Here is a 23598-nt window from a genome sequence, read left to right on the forward strand (position 1 = left end):
ATCAAGTGGCAACTCAAGAAGTTTTTAAAGTTTTATCCAGAGTGCAGTAAACTGACATGACATTCTGTGGCTTCTGACAGAATCCTAAAGATTTTTTGTTCTGTGCCAGAAAACTTTTATCTTAAAGCTGTCAAAAAGCTAAATTTCTCTGAAAATTTCCTGCTTGATCCTTTATGAAGCTCAAGTAGCTCAGGACTCACTGACAGTTATTTTAAAAATCCTGACTCAAAGCAATATGCCAGAGTCTATAAATATGAGAAATTAAATGCTCTCAGAAGCAGGATAAGGGACTGGAGGTAAGGAAAAAAAAAAAATCAGTTACAAAGTCTTGTGGACAAAACTCACCAGACCATGTCGCCTAAGACTGTGAGATCTCATCAAGAACACTGACGTCTAAAAAATTACATTGCATTCTTTAACATTTTTCATCAGATAATCCTCAGGCAATTTACCAAATTGGGTGCAATTCCCATTATACAGATGGGGAAACTGAGGCACAACCTGACAACGCAGTTTTCCCAGTAATATACCACTCGTTGGCAGACTGCAGCATGCACCCACATGTTCCAGCCTCAGTCCCTTGCTCTAGCCCACAGACAGCACTTCCTCCCCTGTGAAAGCATTAGATCTGCTACACATGACACAGCAAATACAAATGTGAATTAGGTCACAGATGGTTGTGTGGGTGCACCAATGTGTTTACACATCGTACTTGCCACCTCTGTCCCATCAGTGGGAAAGAAAGCACTTCATACACAAATCTTGACAAAAACCAAAATCCTTTTCCAAGCTGGAGTGACGGAGGGAGGAAGCAGCAACACTATCCTTCAGCTAGAGAAAAAAGACCCAGCGATAGAACATACAGAGCGTTAGCATTAGAGTACAGTAAAACACCACAAAGCCCCAGAGCTGAATGGAAAGAGAGACAAGACTGGATTCTTCTGAATCTGTCCCCAGGGAAAGAAGAGTCTCAACTGTTCTTTTAACGCTGAGGTTTAGCTGAAGAATGTCAGAAGGGGAACAAAGATTGTCCTGTCCAGAGTGTGTGAGCAGGAAGGGAAAACAGACAGAAAAAAAAAGGTCAGTCAGTTAGCCATAGCAACATTCACGAAGCAGTCAGTCATCAGACATCTCAGATATAACCTACACGTTTGAGAAGCGTATCACAGTCACAGCTGGTTAATTCTCACAAAGGAATCGGCAAGATTCCCATTGCAAACAACTCACTTAATGCAAACACTGAGTGTTCAGTGAGGCACCTGTCACCCCTGCAGCTTAAACATGTAGGTATTCTTTGGTGTTGAAGACACAGCAGTTACACGTGCCTTAGTGAAAACCATTTTCCTCCAGGGGAAATGAAGAGGTTACAGGTTTCTGAGATGCTGCTGGCACCGAGTACTCAATAAGGCCAAGTCTCCACATGTATCTTAGTTAATGATAACAGTAGGACAAGGGATTATTTACATGTAACTGATGCTTGAATGCAGTATCCTGCAGAAATATCTATTACTAATGAGAGTTTAAGTGTTCCATAACTATTCCCACTGTGTACCTTTTGCCTCCCTTTCACACAGGTAACTGCTGTAAATCAGAGAAATCTAGATGCACATATCAATCTGTTCACCTGTTGGTTCCTTTTGATGCAAGGGCTTTAACTAGCAAAGTCCTACAGAAATAGCAGCTCCACTGTGGTGCCTGTAATTGGCATTTTCTAAAAGCAGCCTTCCTCTCAAAAGGTAATTTTTTTTCTACATAGATACATACTTTCAGAAAGCCTTTTATTTTTGTAATTAGAATTTAAATGAAAGGAAATACCTGCAGGCATCTTTTCAAGAAAAAACATACTAGGCTGCCATGCCATTCTTGCACAGAGCTATCTTAGGTTCACATCTCAGTACATACGTAATGTAGACGTGTGAGAGCGACTTCAGAATTCAGGTGGAGGTATTTCAGTAAGCTTCCCCAGAGACACTCTCCTTGAACTCTTTCACATTAAAGCAAGAAATATGAGAAAACCAGGAGGGTCCTAGGCAGTAGGTGTAGCAGATGTAGCAGACTGGGGTCTATAGGGGACTTTTCCTGGAGTGGCTTTTTTGTTTGTTTTTGAATGTGAGTCATTTCAGTGATCTGCTCTGTACTGCAACCCCATAAAAATTACATCTTCATATCTGAGGGAGATATAAAAAGGGAAGCTGGAATGGAATTGAACAATTTTGTCCCAGATGGATTTATATTGTGCAGTTTTGCTGGGAGTAAAAGTCTGAAGTTTCTTAGGGGACCAAAGCAGTGCAGGATTTCAAAGTACTAATGATCACTTACAACTCCCTACCACATTCTAATGCGATTCTCCACTTAGTCATGTGAAATTGCCAGGCAGCTCAACAACTATGCCATCCTAAAATCCCAGTGGCTCAAATTCCTGCAAGTGAAGCTATCTGAAAACACTACGAAATACTGCATGACTGACTCAAGTGCATTGCTTTTAGAAATAGCAGGGAAATGAGTCACTTGGACTATTTTTCCCTTTCACAATACAAAAGAAAGAAAACAGCACCTACAACAGAAATGCTAATGCTTAGGAGTATAAGAAGCCAAATCAATTAATGCACTAGAAGAAAAATTAAGAAAAACGTCATGTATCAAAACTATTTGCACTGAGACAGCTGCTGAATAAGACAAAGTGGAAAGGACAGACAGCATAAAACAGGATAACTGGACTCAAATGGACTATTTTATATGTCCCACCTCCTACATCTTCCAAGTTTCAGAAGGGGACAAGGAATACCAGAAAACAGACTTCTACCACCGGTACATAACAAAAAGAATTAGGATCTATGCAAAGATAGCTGCCATCAGAGAAAGGCCAATAATACTGCAACTTGTTGGTAAGACAGTAAAGACATTCATGTAAGAGAATTATTCTGAAGGAACATGAAAAGTTTTAGGATAAAAGTAACACATGCAAAAAGTCATCCGAATGGTATCCCACTTTTAAGCTGTCAAATATCTAATCTTGAGAAAATGCAATTGTTTTCATAGAAATACTTTGCAATTCTAAAGGCAGACTTGAACTGCATCAGCTATCCTGAATTTGAGGCACAGCAGTAAAAGAATCAGACCTCAAACTGTATCTGACTTAGTTTTGCTCTGGAAGACAATGCAAGATGAATCTGATCTGTACTGCAAGACACAGCTCATATCTGTTCCTTCTAAACTTTTAGTAATACTGTTTTCATCAAATCTTTCAAAGAAGGTTTTATTTTCTGAGCCATCATACAAAACACATACATACAAAACACGCACCTGAAACGTTTCATCAGGACAGCAGAAATACGTACCTGAGGCACCCCAATCCTTCTGCAAGCTTCCAAGAAATTCTCCACATTTCGTCTGCATTTTGCCATTGTAAGTTTAGGCTGCAAAGGAGTGAAGGAGGAAGGCATTCTTAATTGGCAGGATTTTAAAAGCTCTTCATTTTTTTTATTTAAATAAAACTCTTAATAAATCTCTTTGCCAAAATCATACCGCGATGACATAAACTTGTCTAATTCAAGGCAGGCTCTGTTGGAAGTTTGCTTTTCTTTACAAAAGCAAGCCCAAATTTCAAAGTTATTTTATGAAAAGCTAATTTATGAATGCTGGATATTTTTTTAAAAAAGACAATTCTAAGCTGTGCAATATTTATATACAAGGCATTACATAAAACTGGCTAACACTTCCAGTGACTACAGTATGGTAATTTTAAAAACACATTTTGAACGAAACACACATGCATGGCTTCCATGCTGTGATTTCAGAGCAATTCCATGATATGAAGCAATCTGGAGTCTGTTCTGGATTACTACAATACAAAAATATGTAAATAGCAAACCACATTTCAGTTAATAAAGAGATTAAAAAAGCTGAAGGCTAGACAAAACCAGAAAATTATGGAAGAAAATTAGAATTGAAGCTTGCTGCTTGTAAACCCCTTGTAGGTGTGTTTGACATAGCTATTCAAATTGCACTCACTGGTGGTGTTTCAAGCAAGCTTTGTTCTACAGTCAGCTTTCACACCTCTACACAGACATACCCTGGCACAGGCTCTGTCTGGTTTCTAATCTTGAAGCTTAGTCTTTTCTGGTTAAAGACACACAAGCTTCAAACAAGCTACTCATAGTCTACACAGCAGCAGGCAGTGGCCTGTGTGGGTTCAATATTTTTCCCCAAGTGGGGGGTTTCTGCTCTGTCCTCTCAATGTGCTGTATTTCCCCATCCAGAAAGCAGGTTAAAGGCTCGTGCTGACTTCTTTCTCCCGAAGGACGAAGGGAATACAAAGATCACATTGTGACTGAGGACTGACACGATGCCTCTTCTGCTCCTGGAGCCGTGTGGCTACGGGCTGCCTCTTCCTTGGGATATATATGACAAAGCCACGATTTAATTCCTAACACAGAATGTGCAACAGCAGATAAAACCAAGCCATTGAGAAGATCTCCTCAATGACGCAAGTCTTCTGAATAGCGGCTGTATGCCTCTTCTCTGAAGGATTCCACAATCTGCCTAAAAAGTTGGCGTGTCCAGATCAATAACTCTCAAAATAATGAGGACATCTGCTTATTCACATTAAGTCCAAGGGAGAGTAACCACAATGATATAGTAGGCAGCCCTGTAAGTGCCAGTTCAAATTCCAACCAACACAAAGACTGACTCCAAAATAAGGAAAAGCAAACACAACACACATGTTTCAACTTCTTCTCCCAGGAACAATCTTCAGATTTTTTTTCCCTTATTCATACAATTTAAAGGTGCACAACAAGCAATCTGACTGTCCATACCACTTCTCAGTAGCTGACCCTAAATATTTTCCCGGAACTTTCTGACTTCCACAAATACAGATCACATAAATAAGCAGATCATCTTCACTGCCTTCCAGAAACACTGCAGACAGGCAGAGTAAGAGAAACAACTTCAGAAATCTTCAAACTTCTCTGGTGCTTCCTTCCTTGCTCTGAACAGTCCCCAGATACAACCACCTTTTTTCCTGTTATCACAAAAGTACGACTGAATTTGTTTTGTTCCAGGAGATGCTGTTCTCCAAGTAGCTCAGGTGTGCTCTGCTAAAATTCCTAAGCAGAGGAATCCACAGTGCTGTAAAGTGGACACAGCAACCAACTTGGCTTCTCTGCCTGTTTTCACTGTCTCATGTAGTGGGATCCTTAACATTGTAGAAATGTATTTCCCTACTATCTGTTTGCCTGAACATCTCGGACCTTTTGATCTTTTCAAATATCCTATTTCAGTTTTCAAGCTAGAACTCTCTTTTATTTCACTAGCTTTCAAGTTAACATAAGGAAGACTTGAAAATTTAAACATTTTCTTATGATCTGTGTTATAAGTAACTTCATGTAATGAAACAAACCCAAATGTAATTTCTTTTAATGACACTATAGACCTTGTCAGAACAGATAGTTATTTTTTGGTCATGGACATTCACAGAGAAGAACGCTAAATTTAGCACTTGTCTGTATTACAGGAATTTGCTGGATGTTATTTTGGACACCTATAAAACACCTTCATTATTACATACTTACAACAGCAGGTGAGGGGACATGAATGCTGGGAACAGATCGGGGACGCACGTGATTAGCTAAATGGCACAGAACGACACCATCGGTGAGAGCTGCTCCGAGGTCGCTGGGCAACGACACTTTCAACCGTGACTCTATATTCTGTAGAAAAATAAGAAAAAGTAAGAGCTTGTTTCCTCCAACTGTTTCATTCTGCAGAACATTTTATAAGAGGCAGAGTGGTTGCATTACAACTCGTTGTCCACCCTCATGACATTTCCAAACAGCTTTCTGAATAACATCAAGGAAAGCTCTGCGCATTACTGTGGCCCAGAGCTGACCACAATCTGGGAGCAATTGAGTTCAACGATGGACAGTTTTCATTGTCCTGCACAGGGGACTAATGCAACCATTATTCAAAAATAATGGAAATCAGAGTCTAGGAACAGTATTCCTAATCCTACATATTCTCAGAGAATGGTTCTGCCAGGGGAAGTGAAAATAATTGTTCTTGTGGGTTGGAGAACACCACAGTTAACAAAGTCAAGACAACATTTTTGCTTGTAAAAAAAACCCTAAACTACTTGGCAAAAGTAGTTTTTTAAAAAAATGAGGTAGGTAGCATTTGTGTAAGGGAATGAATAAAAATTCAGGCCTTTAATCTTATTTCAAACGCTGTGTAAATTTCGCTGAGTTGTTACACTGTATCTATATTTTTTTTTAAGTATTTAAAAAAAAAAAAGAAAATAAATTTATGTTTACCTGGGAAGCAGAACAAGAGACAGACTACATACAAAGCATTCTGAGATAACTGAAGAGAGGGTCTGCAAATAGCACCAAGTTTTGTTTTGTTTTATTTAAAATAACTTTCTCCTTTTAGAGAAAGGAGATTGTCCTTACTTTAAAATTTACAAAGAGAAGGAACTCTCTCTGTCCATCTGGGGTGCTTATGGCTTTAACAATCAGCTTCAACAAGTAGGAATTCTCATTTCTTGGGAAAGTTCAAACAATTAATTAGAGCACCTCAAGGAATCCCTGCGCGGTCTCCAGAAACAAGTCTGGGGAAAAGCAGAGCCATACCTTAATGTCATGTGGCATTTTAAATATTCATGGGTATTGTCATTGTACCCGTGCACAAACCAGGAGTGTGGTGCCCTGACAAAAACCACAAGTATAAGGAATATTTGTGCCTCAGATGTTCTGCACTTAACTAAAGATAAGGCAAGAATCAATAGATAGATCCAGAGCACACAAGGAAACCACACAGTCAGCACGACTAGCACAGTCCCTGCACTCCATCTGCTTTTCTGGGGGCTTTACAGAAAAGAGGAGTTTTAAAAAATGAGATTAAAAGGAAGACAGTAAGGCAACTTTCCAGGGAGCTCCTTACAAGTGTGAAGGCTAACAAGGAAGGAAGAAAGCACACATGCATTTTAAAAGCAGAGACTACCAGACACCCAGAAGCAGGAGTCAGCTTATTTTACAGAATTTGAAGCTGACTTTATCCACCACAAAAACCAAAGTGAACACCACTGCCATATGAAAGAACAACTTAGAATGTACAATGCCATTTAATTTTGGTGAACTGTGCACCATATTGATTCAGTAAAAGTGGTGTAAAACACAAGGACAGATTTAGCAGGGTGCATGCAATGCATTTACTGAGATGTCCACACACTGGCTTCTGGCAGCACCTACCTTACGCAGCTGCTCTATTAGCTCCAGCTCCTCCTCTCGCTGTTTGGAGCTTTGTCTTACTCTAGGGTCTGCAGAATCATTAGCAGGAGACAAGGCACGGGTAGAAGATGAAGTAGCAGCTAAAAAAGCAACATGAAGGAAAGAAAAATCACTAAGCACGGTTTGGCTGATGGTCCTTCACTGCTGTACTCTCCATGCACACACAAGGGTCCTGAACGGGTACAGTGCATTCCTTTTCACAAATCTGTTTCCTTCACTTGACTATTAATCAAACTAATGATCCACTAATCCAAACGAGGTGTTCTTTAACACATTTTCCTTTCTGTTTAGGTTCTGTTCTTTTTGTTGGATAACAGTAATTCACAAAGGAGGACAAAGTTTTGCCAGATGGAGTATGTTGAAACAGTTCAGTCTTTCTACAGAAATTGCAATTATGTGCTACTGTGCAATGCAAAATTTATCAAGCTGCCTGCATCAGCTGTTGAAGGCTTTTGTAGCATTTCCTTGGTTGTCTTTTCAGATGTAAGCACACAGCAGGAACAACAAATTCCCACATTTCCACAAATATGAAAAAATAATATCTGACAGCTCTAAATAAAAAAATGCTTATTCAGAAAGTATTTAATGCCATGTGTCTATAAATGGAACTCTAAAAGTAGTTTAGACCTGATAATGACCTGAAGTAACCAAACAGTGCAAAACCTAGGTAATGCAGATGTTAATACAATGTAGCAAAACTAGCTAATTTCTGAGCTACATAACCTACCTTTGTTTGCTTCATCCCTGACAGCTGCTCGGAAAAGGAAACTCTCGGGTCGCTGGGAAGGGTTTCTATAGGAAGGCGGGGCTGCATGGCCAGGATATGGAGGGGAAAGGTGGACTAAACAAATGTGGAAAGGCACAGGAAAGGAAAGGAGGAAGAAGGAAATGGTTAGCATTTAAATAGGAAATGGGTTCTGCAATGTGGTAATTAAAAAGAACAAAACAAAAATTTTAATATAATAATGACAAAATAAATTACAGCCATGCATGATAAAAGCACAGAGCAGGAAAAGACACTTCCAAGGACACTTGCATGCAAAGCACATTCCACATACCAATTCCAACAACTGTTCTGACTGTTGCTGAATGCATCTGTGTGCCAAAGCCTCTATGAAGGCCTAAACCAGCCAAACCCTACACTCTGCCTGAAGACATAATTCACCCCTCTTGTCTCCTCCTTCATGTATTTCTAAGGGGACCCAGATAACTGGGTAAGTTCTCAAATACAGCAGTGCCACATACAGAGATGGGAACATACACTCCCTTCTCTTCATAGTACAAATAAGCAAGCAGGCATTTTGATCTTATTTTTCAGAATTTTTTCTTTCTCTCCCTGTTACCTGTCTGAGTGGTAGGTGAGCCGGAGGAGATGGTGGATCTGTCATCACTCTGTGGACAAAAGAGCAGAAGAGTATAAATGGTCCTAATCTGGAAAAGCTGTGACTACATTTTCATTTGCTGTGTTTTAAAAAAGGTTCCATCCACCTAAACTGTGTTTCAGAAAGGAAACAGAAATGTGGAAAACCACAGCATGTTGTTCCCCAAGTCTCATCTCTACAGAAAGCGACAAAATTTTTTCTTTTGCAGAAATGACACAATTGCTTTTTTCTGAGGAAAACCAGCACTGACTGTCCAATGACAGATCTTTGTTTACTCTTCCTTACAACTAACACTTTCAAAGTATTCTTTGCAAAGAGGGGACAGAAAAACAGATAATTAAGTAACATGCAGAACTTGCATTACAGCAGCACCAATAATACCTCTTTGACACCTTTGCTAATGCAAAGCTGCTGTTTCCTGAACATCACTCTCCCCAGTGAAACACACCGTGATTTTATTACAGTGCTTACACAGACTAATGATTTCTTGTGATGAATGCATTCAGTATAGCAGTTTCCACAGAAGAGAAAGAAATACAGGATATCTGTATTCAAAAGTAAGCGGGTAAAATACAAGAGTACTTTTGATGAACTCAGCTTGGTCAAGAGTAAATAATCTTGTACAGAAAAGCAACATGAAAGACAACCAAGAACCCCTCAGAGCAGAGACTGGTTACCATGTTTTTATAGCTTAGGCCTCCTGCAGACACAGCCTAAAGCTAAGATGAGGTAATATAGTAGTTTCATCAGGTAAATCAGATTCATACCCTACCTGAACTTTTGATTAGAAGCTGACAGACTAACACCTGTTCAAACAGATGTGTAGATACAAGAGTTTTTTGTTGGCTTTACTGGTGAATGATAATAGCAAGAGATACCTTGACAGGACTGAAGGTAGAGACATTAGGCAGGGCAGTAGCACAGCTTTCTTGATTCAACCCTGAGAGTGACTGAATGCAGAAAGAAAGAGAAGGCAGTAGCAGTGTTAGCAAACGGCTGATAGCTCATGCACAAAGGCAGAATGCAGCAGACAAGTTATAAAGGAAGAGGTGATCACGACCAGGTTCTCAGAAACACTCAACAGGCAACAGATACACACTTGCTGAACTATGGTTAAAGCCCTCCTACCCTCCTGAACTTTCTGGCTAATAAACTTGGGAGGTGTGGGGTTTCTTTTACACACAACACAGTGACATCAAAAGCAGAACTAAGAACAGTAAGTGAGGTAAAAGCTTATTTAGTAACACCTAATGTAACATCCATGCCATCAGACAAAAGGAGATTTGATCCTACACCAGTTCACTCTGAGCCACTATTCAAAATAAATAGCTTTCTTTTTAAGGTTTCAGGTATAGTATGCATTTTCAGTAAGTTATTTTCCTATAAACTTTGTAAAATCAGAGAAAACCACATGTAACAGGCTCAAGAATACACAATTTGTGTCTGCCACAAACACCTAATCCTGATCCTGGTGAACTACACACAAAGTAAATAAGATTCTGTGGGTGGAATCTAGCTGTTGGGGAAGATGTCAGTGTGAAGATTTACAGAGTTGTCACAAATAAAGTGTAGCCAAATTTCAATTATAATCAGTATCAAAACCAACCAAATAAACAACTTTCCATGTTCACTGAACAAGAGCTCCAACATGCCAACCTGTCACTGATAGGTGGATCTAGAAGGCCAAATGTGTCTTATTGAAAGCACAATCAAAATGTTAACATTTGAGGGCTGAATGGCTCAAGAATAAAGCTATGCTTTCTGAAACAGCATTCAAATAGCGAAGTGGCAGTTCAGCACAGGAAAAGAATGACACCTAGAAACTCTACAGACGTGAACAACACACTTGGGAGTGTTAGTATTTAAACAATTTGCAACTATTCTGCCACTTCAGAACAGTACAGCCAGGAAGGGCTAGAAGGTGAGGTTATATTCAGGTCAAGTCTTAAAACACAAACATCTTTAGGCCCTATGCAGACTTAACAGCTGATCCTGGGGACAGCCTCTTTCTCCACAGCAGTGCAGAACAAAAATTGTGGGTTTCATTTTGTTTTGTTTTGTTTTAAAGAGTTTCAAAATATCACTTGACTTAAGCAAAACATTAGCTAGTATATGAGAACAGTAAAATAAAACAGAAGTAGGTGGTCTGCAACATTAACATAACTGTTTATTCCCATATGAAAAGAACAAGACAACCTTGACGCAGACCAACAAGAAGTCATCACAATCCACGTACCCAGCAGTGGGCGAGGGGAAGGGGAACACGGCACACCACAGGGTGGGACAGTCACAACAGCAACACACTGCATGCTCTTCACCTGTTTGCGAGTCCCTGGCCTTCTTTTAATGGTATTGGTGTTACTGTCAATCTCAAACACAAAGGGAGGCTCAAAACCATTCTGTCAGGGACAGCAAGGAAAGAAAGAGAGGGAAGAAGGGAAGGAGTGAGGAAAAGAACAACTGTAAGAAGAGGTAGCCACAATAAAAAAGGAACCAGGATGCTGCAGTTCAGACTTACAACACCTTACTGTGCGTGCTGCACTCGGCCTCTAGGTCTAGCACCAAAGTCAGAGAAACCTCCCTGTGCCAGGAACAACCGTGGATACAGGGACTGCCAAAGCAGAGCCCAGCCAGATCTCTGCACCAACCAAATAAGGCTATTTTAAGGGAATCTGATTATTAAACGTTTGAGTACACAAATGGATGCCAATGGTCTGAGAGAAAACTCCAGAGTACAAGTCAGCATAACTCAAGTCCTGCTTACTTTACTCATACCATTATTATTTGGAACACATTGGTGCCTAAAAGCCTTAACTGAAAATGTTTCAGAGATCCCATGTGCTAACAGTAATACGATGGCCTCAGGCCATGTTTGAGACCACAACAAGAAAACAACACAGTGAAGGGAGCACAAGGCAGCAGTGACACAAAGGTTATGAAAGGAAGAGGTCACACCAGCTGCCTAATGCTTATCAAGTATTTCACAGGCTTCACAACAGAGAAACTGAGCAGCAGTTTGAGAGGATGTTTTGAGTTTCTTTCTTTCTTTCCATAGTACTCACCTTGTAAGGGACAGTATGAGAGAAAACAAGATGGTATTTGGGGAAAAATGAGATTTCTAAGCAATCAAGGCTAAAATCATTAGCCAAGTCTGAAGCCTTGATGCTATCTCAACAAGTAAACTCAATTTTAACGAGTGGGACTATCCTTGTGAGAACAGCAAGCAGGATATGACTAGTATAAAACTTTGAGGTATGCAGCACACTTTCTCAGAAAGGCCAGTGATTACATTTCTTCAGCAACATTTTAATTAGTCTGCCTGTTACAAGTCAACACAAAGAAATCTACTAGAGCCAAACTCCACTTCACTTCAAAACACAGGTATACAGAAAAAATGCACAACTAAAGAAATTTTGTCAGTTCAGACAGACTGTCCTGAAATTTTTTACAAACAGAAAGAAACAGTCAGAGTAATCTGTATAATGTGAATACATTTTAGTGTTAATTAGTGATAAAAGACAACAAGAAGACCAAAAAAGATGTGATGTAAGATTTAAAAAAGGAGATTCAAAACTTAAATTTTGTTTTTAAGAAAATTTTTGTTAAAGCAGTAACAATTCCAGAAGAAGGAAGTAGTAAAATAAAAGAAAGCTCACTTGCTTTCTAATTACATATTAGACTTACTACTTTTTAAATCTTTTCCTTACATCTGAGCTGAAAACATTGTTTGGAGCAAAAGAAAAGCAACTGCTCAATCTAGAGAGCTCTGACGTAACAAGGAAATGCTGTACAAAAGATCTTTTATTGCATCTCTATGTAATATTATCCTCTTTTGCCACAAAATGTTATTCCCACACCATAAAGCTAGAACAATCAGTGGAAAATCTAGCAGAACTTTTAATTATTATTATATATTTTTTTTAAGTAACCTATCTGCAAGTTTTGATGTCCAAACGTTCTGTAAGGTAAAGGTTATACTACTTCATGCAGTCTTTATGCAGAGAGAAAAAAACAGAAAGGAAACTATGTAAATAGAAAATGTGTACTGAAAACTGTCATTAGTGAACAGAATTTTGATATGAAATGCCTCTACACTTTGGTGGAGGAAAAAAACACTCTCAGAAATTAGACCTAGCTAAATTTCAAACTCATAAGGACAGGGAAAATATCAAATGAAATGCAATGGAATATAAAAATGTAAAAGTAATTGCAACTCTCATGACAGATTTTTTTTTTTTGTTTTAAGCTAACTAATGAAGATTTTCTTGTTGTTGAACAAGTTTTTACCATATAAAATACATTTGTTGAAACAAAAATGCCACAAATTAATGAGCTAGCCTGGGCTTAATGTTCTAGTTACAATAATTGCCAGAAACAGCTGCCCTGGCATATGTCATCATTAGACACAGTGTGTATTTCCACTGCAAAACAGAGCAGCAGATCATACTTCAGCAGTTCAGAAAACCCAGTATTTCACATACTATTATAATTTAGTGCTGCTGAAAAGAGCAAGGAATCAAAAGAAAAATGAATAGAGAAATTATTGCTTTCAAATCTAGTTCAATCTATCCCTACCAGCCTGTCCACTTTTTTGTGACCTGCAAGATGTAACTTGGTTAAAGACACAAAGGAAACAAACGGTGATGGAAGCCAGTTTCAAAATAATTTCTGAAAATTCCAAGTCATGTAACATAAAATTCTATATACTCATTTACAACAAAAGTCATGGGATCACACAATCAAACAAAAATGGGGTCCTTAAAGGTACTTAAAAAATACATTCTAAAGATGAATTCACTGACAATAGAATATCAACACTTCACCCAAACCACTGCTTTCTCCTGTTTCTTATTCTCTAAATATGTAAGCACATTTTTATATCCTAACTGATTGTGTTTTCTCTAAACAGGCACATGCATGATCACAACTAAATCTCTCTCCAATATTATAAGCTTTCTTTTTCTGCCACACAGTGCTAGTCATGTAAAAGTAGGAAAACCAAAAAGTCTGAATAAAGAGATAGTAAATATTTTGACCAACATGTTCTAGAGAGAGATTCTAACCAAGAGCACTGCCTAAAGAAAATTTGGGCAGATAATGGAAACACGTGAATTAAGAAAATAAATCCCAGGCATGCAGTCATGCAACAGCAGGCAAATTAGGTGTATTTTTCTTTTATAGACATGGATTATGGCATTAATTATATTCTTTAATTATGCCACATTGCTAAGATGCCATAAAGGAAGAAATAGCATAAAACATGAAATAAGTACATAAATGTTTTTATTTTTGCTAAGTGTTCAAAACAGATTATTTTTAAGACAACTTCATCAATAAACAATAAAAAGGTATGAGGGATATTTCATAATTTGTAGCGTTCAAATGTAAAGCAGATTTTCCCTGAGCTATGACATAGTTACCAAGGTATTAAAAATGTCTCTAACCACCATGTGCAGGATGCAGACAAGTTAAAGTAGAAGGCTGTACTTGAAGCATTAAAATTGCTTACTTGACACTGAAGAGCACAGCAATTAGGAAGCAGGCTAACAGAGAAGAAATCAAACCAGAATAACTAGGGGTGAATAATTTTTAATTTTAGAAGCTGTTCTTTACTATCAGTAATTCTCTTCTGCTCTCAGTAAAAGATAAGATTTAATTATTTTGTGGAAAAACACTACTATATCATTAACAAATGTCCGTCAGTACAAATTTCAACATATTCATGCTATTAAAGTTCATAGCGAAGCCATTTTTCAAAGAACATGGTCATGTTTTATGCTATTTAGATTAGCTCTAAAATGGCTGGTCTAATCTGAGAGAATCATAACGTTGTTATTTCTATGCTCTAGAATCTGCCACATAAAAAGGCCATTACGTGCAGGATCTTACCACTAACAAGGCACTATCATCAGTATGCTGAGACCTTCTGGATGGAAAGGGACACTGGGAGGTGGGAGAGATGGAGTAATGTCAGAAACACACAGAATGTCAGAAACACACGGTATGTGAACAGACAGACATTTTAGAACATGTACAGCTTGTTTATAGCATTGGGAGGCTCTTTTAAAAAATTCATGAAGTACACATAACTGTATAGGAATATATAGCCATATGATCCATGAATTACAGTGTATTCATATCACTTTAGGAATCAATTATTCTGCTTTCTGTGTTGTCTCAAGCAAATACAGACAACTATGTATTCACAGTTCTTACTGTGGTAGAACAAAGGACCCTTAAAAAAGAATAAATTAAGAACAGAAGAACATCAAGAAGGAAAAGGAGCAAAAACTATTTAAAATACTCCATGTTTTGGTAATTTTCTAACCAAATAAAAAGAGCTGGTTGGAAAACGCTGCTAAAGAACTATTTCTATTCATTATATTATTAAAAGTTTTGATCTGATTAACACTGCCAAGTGATTTATCTTCCCCTGGAGGAAAGTGGGGTTGGCAAGCAGTGGAAGAGCTATTACTATGCAGAAATCTGATGCAGAGAGCAAACAGATGTCATTGGCTCAGCTCTGTATATGCTAGAAGACTGAGCCTTGTATGATTTTTGTTCCCTACTGACCTACTGGTTTTGATTATAAAACTACACTAAAATAAAACGTTTTAAAAAATGTATTTATTTCTTTTTCTAATAGCCCTCATAATTCTAATGCTTCATCTTTCTGGGATAACTGGTGATCTAATGATAGGAAATTAGGAGAAAACGAATTAATGAAAGATGACTGCAACACTGTAACTTGTCTGAATACTCCCACTAGAAAGTTAAACGTACTGCTCACAAGAAGCATCTTAAAATGGAATATGAAATATATTGTCTGTATTGAACATAGAAAACACACGAGAAACAATAAAACAGCACACCCAGACAGGCAATCTACATGAACAGAAGGAAATATTAGACTGATCCCATAAGCAAAAAAAAACCAAAAACCAACCCAAGGCTTATTAAGTGTGAAAAAACTATGTTATAACCCAGTCCTGAAGAGTTCTCCACAATCAGGAAAATATCTCTGATGGAGAGAGCCAAGAATTCAGGTGCTGACATCCCTAGTAATAATCTAAATGGACTCTTACCTCACTATCCAGGGGACTTTGCTTCTGAGGACTTAACGATGCTTTTTGCTATAGACAAAAAGGAAAAATGAAAGACTAATTTATAGTACTGTGACAGAGAAACAAAAGCTCAGAAGAAGCCAGCATAACTTAGAAGTGTTTTGAAATGCAAGAGGTCTTAGTTTTTAAATAAAACATGCATTGGGGAAATTTAAAGTTTCCACTGAGCCTAAGCTTCACTGATACTATTAGTAAAAACCCATCCTTTATTCCACACAAAACCAAAAAATTGGTTTTGCATATTAAAGATGCATAATAAACCCAAAATATAACCCAAGGGAGGAATTTAATTGCTGAGAATGAAGTCCTCATGAATAACAAAGGCAATGGGAAAAAAAACCAACCACAACCAAAAACCCCAAAAGGCTCATCAATGAACAAAATGCATCCTGAATATCTAAAGTCTTTTTAACTGAAAAACTGAGCTGAATCTTTACTAAAAGCAGCTTTTCTACAAAACTTTGCCAGGGGTCTGAGATGTAACATTTCTTAAATTTGTGATGGTGAGATTTGGGTAGGTCACCAGAGCAGTAAACAGTAAAATAAATTTAAGTTAATTAGTATAAACAAATTTGCATGTTAAAAGAGCAGACCACTTCATATCGACTGCAGTGAAAGAGAAAGAGAAGACACAGTGTCCACAGAATATCTGATGTACCAAAAATTTGCACTTGTGCTTTACCTGGAGGTAACTTATTTATGCGTCGTAAATTATCAAAATAGATCAGGCAACGTTATCTTCTTGTGTGTATGATTGCTTTCTTTGCCAAAACTGCCTTCAAAATTAAGCTGCCTCTATGCCTTCTCAAATAAAGACCCCTTCTTTCTTATACCAACCCTGTCACATCAGTGCAAATGAAAAATTAAGAGAATGAGGTGGACTACATAAAACCAGAATCCTTTGCAACAATCAAATGTTGGGTAAATCTCCTCCATCTCCCTCCCCAGTTCTAGTTTTGTCTATGTTAAGCTACATCACCAACACTGAATGCAATTAAATGCTATTTCTCCATTTTCTTTATAAAGTGCCGTGCCTGCCCAATAGTGCAACGTACAAGTATCAATGATCTTGGCAATGAATTTTCATTAGGGGATTCAGAAAACATAAAGTATCAAGTAGGTACTAAAAGGAAATACCTTAACAAAGTCAAGGACAGCTTCTCTCTGGATCTGTTTTGTTCTCATCCTCTCCTCCTCGTACTGAAGTGCTGCTAGCTGGGCCTCCCGACGGGTACGCTCTATGTGCCTGCGGTGCAGCTCAGGATCTGTACTGGGCACCTGGAACAAAACAGTGCAGCAGGCCGTAAGGACAGAGCCACACAGGGTAAAACAGAGAGGTTATGGAGAAATAGTCCATGTCTTATGGCTAACACAAGTATGGTTTTGCATCAAACTCATCCCAAAGAATAAAATAGTAGAGTTCAATGTGTTACCTGACTGTGGTGACTTGATAGAGAGAGAAAGTACGGTGAATCAGGCTGAGGTCTGACAAATGGAAAAAACAGAGAGTAAGTAGGCTTTTTCTCTTAAATATAAACAAATTTTCATACATGAGTTGTCAGTGACACACAAGTACCTCATCAAATCAGAAGAGTAACCGCTTAGTAAGCAAAGCTGTCAAACCAACTGCTGCGATAACAATTTAACTCGTTGTGCATGACAGATTTTGTGCAGTCATTTCTATCTCTTCTCCTGAAGTGTGACAGAATTTTTCTACAGCTCAAGATGTAACAATGGGATTGTACGTCTGACCTATTACACTGAGGTACCCAGTACTTTATATCCATTCTCAAGAGTTAGTTAAGTAACCAATCCAGGAACTTTGCAGATGATCCTCATTTAGAGGAGCAACTGGCTACTATGGTTATTTAGGGGTAAGGGGGAAATAAATTAATCAGTAGAAACCATATGTTTCATTTCCCTACCTCTCTGTCCTGTCCACGTAACTCCTTAGTACTTGGTGATGCTCTCTGTCCTGCATCAAATTTAGAGTTTCAGGTCTTCGTAATTCATCAGTATCCCTGTGGGTAAACACCGGGTGGAAGGGGGATTGGCCACTGATGCATATAAAGTGCTGTCAGATGAATTCTTTTCTAGATTACAGCTGGTTTTGTAAGAGTAATTGCCTAGACAATTAGCTTCAGATAACCACAAAAGTGAAATTTAGGATGACTAAAGAAATCATGTTGAGATACCAAGTCAGAGAACAACTACTGCAGTTCATAATAAAATAAATCTAACTTGCTTAGCAATGATTTCAAAATACACAAAAATGGAATATCTCTCTTAAGGATATGTTCTGGTTATTGTGGCCCCTACTATGCTCTGTAAAGAACAGAATTACTTTTAAACATTAGCATCCTCTGATATTTTCACAATAAATTTGCTCCCTTCACTCATTAAGTGATGACTTTCTAACTGTCAGTGATACAAGCCAAAGTCACAAGGTAAACAAGAAACAATCTGTCTCTCATCCATTGCATCAACAGTAAAGAGAAATTTTGGAGTCAGTTCTTTGCTAGAAGGCAGCTGCTAGCACTGAAACTATTCCCAAGGTCTATAGTCAACAGCATGTTCCCTGCCATGTTCCTTCCTAGAAGGAAAGTTGATGGAAACTGAGATCACTCTTGACAGCCTAGATTCTGCAACCGTCACCCCTGGGGCAATTAGGGAAGAGAAAGACACTTCCCAATGCATTTCCAAAAAAAGTCAGTCATGGTGTCTGTGTGTAGACTTAATATCTATTCTGCACAGAGAAGCTTAAGAGAGTGGAAGATCATATGCTACAGGTCTCCTCTGTTACTTAAATTAGCCCTGATCCACATGACAAATCCATTACTCTGCTGTTTTGAACAGACAGGACTGAGATCATTCAGACCAGAGCACACACAGCTTTGCTCTGCTGCATCAGGAACGCACCACAGGCTGCGCAGAGCCACAAACTGTATTTACTGAATTGAATCAACTAATCTAAGTATTTTGAGATGAAGCCTGCATTACATCCAATTTAAGAGTTCTAATGGCTCCAGCATGCTGAAGAGAAAAAAAAAGAAAAAGAAGAGGCTGCCTGCCAAGGCATTTGCAGAGAATTACTGTGGAAGCAGTTTACAGCTCGTGGTTGCCACAAATGAAATATTTGACTAATACAAGCTTAAAATAAAAAAAAATAATAAAAAATTACTCATTGTCATATGGCTGTTTTTCCACAATTTTGAAGGCAGCAACAATATGACCTGGTTTTAGTGCCTCATTAACAATTTCACTCTGCTGCAGCATAATACAAATAAGCTACAATTCATTTAGATTGTTGATTAACTACTCCCGCATGAACATCCACTGCCATCCTTAAGTTAGACACTGGGTACCCTAATGAATTACAATTTCCTTTATCATTAAATTCTGTCTATGTAAACAGCAGCTCTCTCCTGGCTAACTAGCCTTCTCTTGTCTTATTTCCTTCAGATGCACCACGGAATGCAGTGTTTGTAAAGTCTAACTACTTCTGTGTTGACAACAAACATTCCAATAGAAAAACAAACAAACAAACAAAAAATCAATCTTTCAAACCAAGAGCACTCACTTTATTTGGGGAGAACACGTCAGACTGCTGTATTATTTTATGCCTTGCGTGTAGACACTACAGGATAAGGAATGCTGATATATGCTTTATGAGTTACCCTCCTTTCCATCAGTACAGCTACTGTATCTGCGCACTGACTACACAAAATTCCTATTAAAATGTTGCCATAACTCTGGAAAAATTTATGCAATAGTCTTGATTTAGTTTTCTCTTTCAATGCCATTAAAAATAATTTCTACTGACAGCATAAGTAATGACATCCTTATGGCTAGCAGTTGTTTTAACATTCCTAGTACAGTTGAGCTGTTTGTTTGCTGAGTCCTTGCATGTTCGCTTTCACCCCACAGAATACTCAAATGCTTCAATGGCATGTTAAAGTTTCTATCAATTTTGATTTTAGTCCCATTTGCAAGAAGCTATACATTTGCTTATCTCCTGTTCTTTTAATTAGACACTCAAAGTCTCTTCTCAGACCTAACGACCTCATTTATATCCTGTCCAACTCTGACCCATATTTTATGGGTAAGCATTCCCTCCAATAAGCCAAGCAATCATTATGGAGTATGGACATAATTAAAAAAGTCTACTTCATTAAACTAAGAAACCTGTTTTCAGCACTGACTCCCATTCTATCCCTCTTCCCCTCATGTAAGCTCACGATTATGGCATAGAAAAGCACATTTTAAATTAAACTAACCCCATGGTACTACACCCACCACGAGTCACCCAAGAATGTGACCTCACAGCACATCAGATACACTCATTATGCTTCCCCTGAACCTGCAGTGCGTTTATACCTTCTGCCCTTTATGTAATATAGCTTAAGTCAACTATTTAATCAAAGCACAAATTAAATAATGAAAAACAGATATTAAATCAGTTTAAGAGTATACCATTTAATTTGGCAGATTTATTTAACCAACCGACTCAGAGATGAGCTCTGGCCTAGAACAGTCGAGCCTGTGGTCACTGCCATTGTTAGAACAGAAATTCCTAATCTGGAGCAGTAACTTATAAATAAAGTCCCCTGCGCATTTCTGGTGAAGCAACAGAAAACAATGTCATTTTCTAAACACATTCAGTAAACATGTGCTCTGCATTCATCATGAAACTTTGGATAAAATTACTGTTACCACTATTCTTACCTGTTTTGATGTAAATATCGTTTTGTATCCTCCGTTCTCTGAAATTCTCTGATGGATACAGGCTTTACTGGGGAACTCTAAGCAAAATAACACAGAAGACTGTTAGCGACTCGTTCAGAACACTGCACATTAATGTCAAAGAATCTCTTTGTAGAGCAACATTTGTAACTACTGGTATTCTAAATACTTGACAAAGAACCACAAAACATAGGTCAGGGATGTTAATTTCCAACTAGGCAAGCTCACTTTTATTTTCTCCTGTGATTTAAGAAACTTTACTTTCAATATTAAATACGCCTAATGATAGATTTAGGAGTTTAAAAACCTCCACTATGAATAATTATGCAGAGAAGTAAATGTAGATAAAAAATAATGTAACACAGAAGAAATGTAGAGTTATGCTCCAAAGAATGTATATCCAAGTGTACAGCAATGCAGTCTGGACTCTCAGAAATACAGGACACAATAGCTGATGCTCTCTTATGATGCCTTAAGACAGGTCACAGAGGGAATAAGAAAGCAAAACCTGGGATGAATGAGAACATCTCAGGATTAATTTGAACTATGAAATAATTTATCCCACTGGGAACAGAGACATATTGCTCTTTGGGCTATTGTAAAACTTCTACTGATACCCATTAACACAGGGAAATGGAAACTTTTCAAGATCAACTTCCCAATTTTCACTCATGATGGTATGTGTGTGCCACACCACATACAGTTAGCCTTCCTAAGTATTAGAGCACTGTACTAGAGTACTAAGTATTAAAGTACTGCTTCAGTTAAAAGCAAACACTTACATTTTTATGAACAGATAGCTGATATATATTCAGTACTACCAAGTAAAGGTTAACAGTTTTCTAGATATCACCAATTACCAGTTGGAAGCATCAACTTCAGCATTTTCTGAAGAGAGCACTCCTTTGGAAAAACTATTTACTTCACACACAGCTAAAGCACAAGCTTGCAAGAACTCATGACAGGAAAGCAGCGTGGCTGCCTTAGACTTACTCCACATATCCCAAAGGGCACTTGGGAGCAGCTCAACACTCCAGCTCTGACCCTCCACAAAGCACAACACTGGGCTCTTGCCCCAGATCAGACTTAATAAAAAAAAAAGTCTTTTTCAAAAAACAATAAAGAAACATTCAAACAAAAACCCCACACAACAACGAAACAAAGAAAACCTCTAGGACAAGAAGCATTAATACTATCACAAAGGCTTTCCTGGGGCATACAAATTCATGTAATTTAAGTAAAAGCATCACCTCATTAGTGATTCGCCGCTGGTCGATATATGCCATGAACTGTGAGCTGAGGCTGTCTGAGTCCATGCCCTTGGGTTGCCTCACCTCTTCCTCCTCCTCTTCTGTGGCACAACTATCAATATAGTCGATCTGATCCAGATCATGTTCCACTTGACATACATACACAACAGAAACACTCATAATTAGATAACCAACAGGAGAGGAAAAAAACAACTCAAAAGCTATGTCAGGAACTAAGGCCCTCCTATTTTTCTTCTGTCTGGGAAAGCTGAGTCTAAAAGCTCTTGAATTTTGCCTGGCCCACTAATATTTGTTAAACATCAGATTTTGAAATAATGACAAAAGCAATGTTTTTTAAAAAACAATGAGAAACATGTATCAAGCAGATAGTTTTAAATGGTTGGCTACAGATTCTTTTGCAGTGACTGAAAAAATCCTGTAAATACTGTGATTTTTTTTTTCAATACCGAAAACTATCTATCAAAATCTATCAGCTAACACCAAGACTGTACAGTGATTTGTTTACATTTTGAATAATTTCTCTCAGTTCTAATTAATCTCTGTCAGAAAAATCAGAACGGATATAACAGATACTTCTACTATTTTTACTACAAAACAGAGGGCAGCACGTTCAAGTTATCTGGATGCAAATGCAATATAAAAAGTGTATGTGGAAATAACAAGGACAGCACAGAAACAACAAAACCCTTCTAAAAATATCAAAGCACCTGCAGTTTTATTTTAAAAGAGGGATGAATAAAGAAATTGGGAATCATTGAAATGAGACCAAAAAACAGAGCAGTTTGGCTAGGATTGATTTTTCCTTGTGTGGACAATATTAAACGTAGGGCAATTTTTTCACTTGTCACTGCTTTTTACACATTCTGTCCAGGATTCTGAGAGTCATGACATTGAGCAAACTACCCTGGTGAAAATATTGTGCTGGGGATGCAAGGGAAAGCATGAGCTCCCTTTCTGAGCACTACAGCTTTCTTTTTCTTAAAACTCTCCCCAGACTTGCTCCAGACTCTCTTGCAGACATTCTTTTTCTACTCCCCCGCCCCTTTCCTGCTTGTCTAAAACAGACTTCTTCTCTTTGCCTCACCACACAATCTAGCAACTGTTACTGCCAAAGCCACCTCCTCTGCTACTACAACCATCCAAAACAGCATTCCTATGTACTTTGGCTTCACTGAATCTCCATCTCAGTTTAAAACCCTTAAAAAAACCTCAACAAAACAAATCAAAACAAAAAAGCCCTTCTTTCTAGCCTTGCTTATTAAACTTAAATAATAATATTAACAATAATAATAATACAACAGAGGGTGAAAGACATTAGCATTTGTGTTAGGAACACAAAACTGGACAGGATCTCCTGGATCACTGACAGCCACATGCCACGGCTTGTGCCCCTCTCAGATACTCCTACTCATGAACTGACTGTGCTCCATCTTAAAAGACTAGCGAAGTATTTTGAAATCCCTGGTGTATAAAACCCAAAGAACAAAATAAAGTCAGTCTTAGAGACGGAGCTGGCAGCACTGCCTGTTATTAAGGCTGCCCACAGCTTCCACCATGTCTTCAATTCTTCTAACTTTGCCAAGTTATTTCTTTTAACTGTTTGAACTGAATTTTTGGTCTGTTAATGTGTAAAAGCGCGAGTCATCCAAATTTCAGCTATTTCTAGGAGGTGGCAAAGAAAACAAAATATTGTGGCAGTGAAGAATAAGATCAAGAAAAGAAGATGGCAAAAGATGAAGGGGGAGGGAAGAAAGAAGAAAAAGTGGGATTTGGGCAGAGAAGATTAAAACTA

At 38.1% G+C, this 23598-nt stretch overlaps 1 protein-coding gene across 1 annotated transcript in view; it reads right to left on the reverse strand.

Moving 5' to 3' along the window:
- Positions 1 to 831: 831 nt before the first annotated feature.
- LRCH3 (leucine rich repeats and calponin homology domain containing 3) overlaps positions 832 to 23598 on the reverse strand; it is a gene marked incomplete at its 5' end in the record, with an annotated part of 31118 nt that continues 8351 nt past the window's right edge. The window contains 15 exons of the mRNA XM_029087326.1: positions 832 to 1032; positions 3339 to 3416; positions 5574 to 5711; positions 7248 to 7366; positions 8014 to 8127; positions 8630 to 8678; positions 9547 to 9618; positions 10987 to 11067; positions 14558 to 14611; positions 15754 to 15801; positions 16930 to 17070; positions 17226 to 17277; positions 17718 to 17813; positions 20518 to 20594; positions 21786 to 21934. Coding sequence (XP_028943159.1) covers positions 832 to 1032; positions 3339 to 3416; positions 5574 to 5711; positions 7248 to 7366; positions 8014 to 8127; positions 8630 to 8678; positions 9547 to 9618; positions 10987 to 11067; positions 14558 to 14611; positions 15754 to 15801; positions 16930 to 17070; positions 17226 to 17277; positions 17718 to 17813; positions 20518 to 20594; positions 21786 to 21934 — 1469 coding nt within the window. The remainder of the gene's footprint in view (positions 1033 to 3338; positions 3417 to 5573; positions 5712 to 7247; positions 7367 to 8013; positions 8128 to 8629; positions 8679 to 9546; positions 9619 to 10986; positions 11068 to 14557; positions 14612 to 15753; positions 15802 to 16929; positions 17071 to 17225; positions 17278 to 17717; positions 17814 to 20517; positions 20595 to 21785; positions 21935 to 23598) is intronic.

Source organism: Antrostomus carolinensis, unplaced genomic scaffold (assembly GCF_000700745.2).
Source record: "Antrostomus carolinensis isolate BGI_N321 unplaced genomic scaffold, ASM70074v2 scaffold521, whole genome shotgun sequence".
NCBI classification, from domain to species: domain Eukaryota; kingdom Metazoa; phylum Chordata; class Aves; order Caprimulgiformes; family Caprimulgidae; genus Antrostomus; species Antrostomus carolinensis.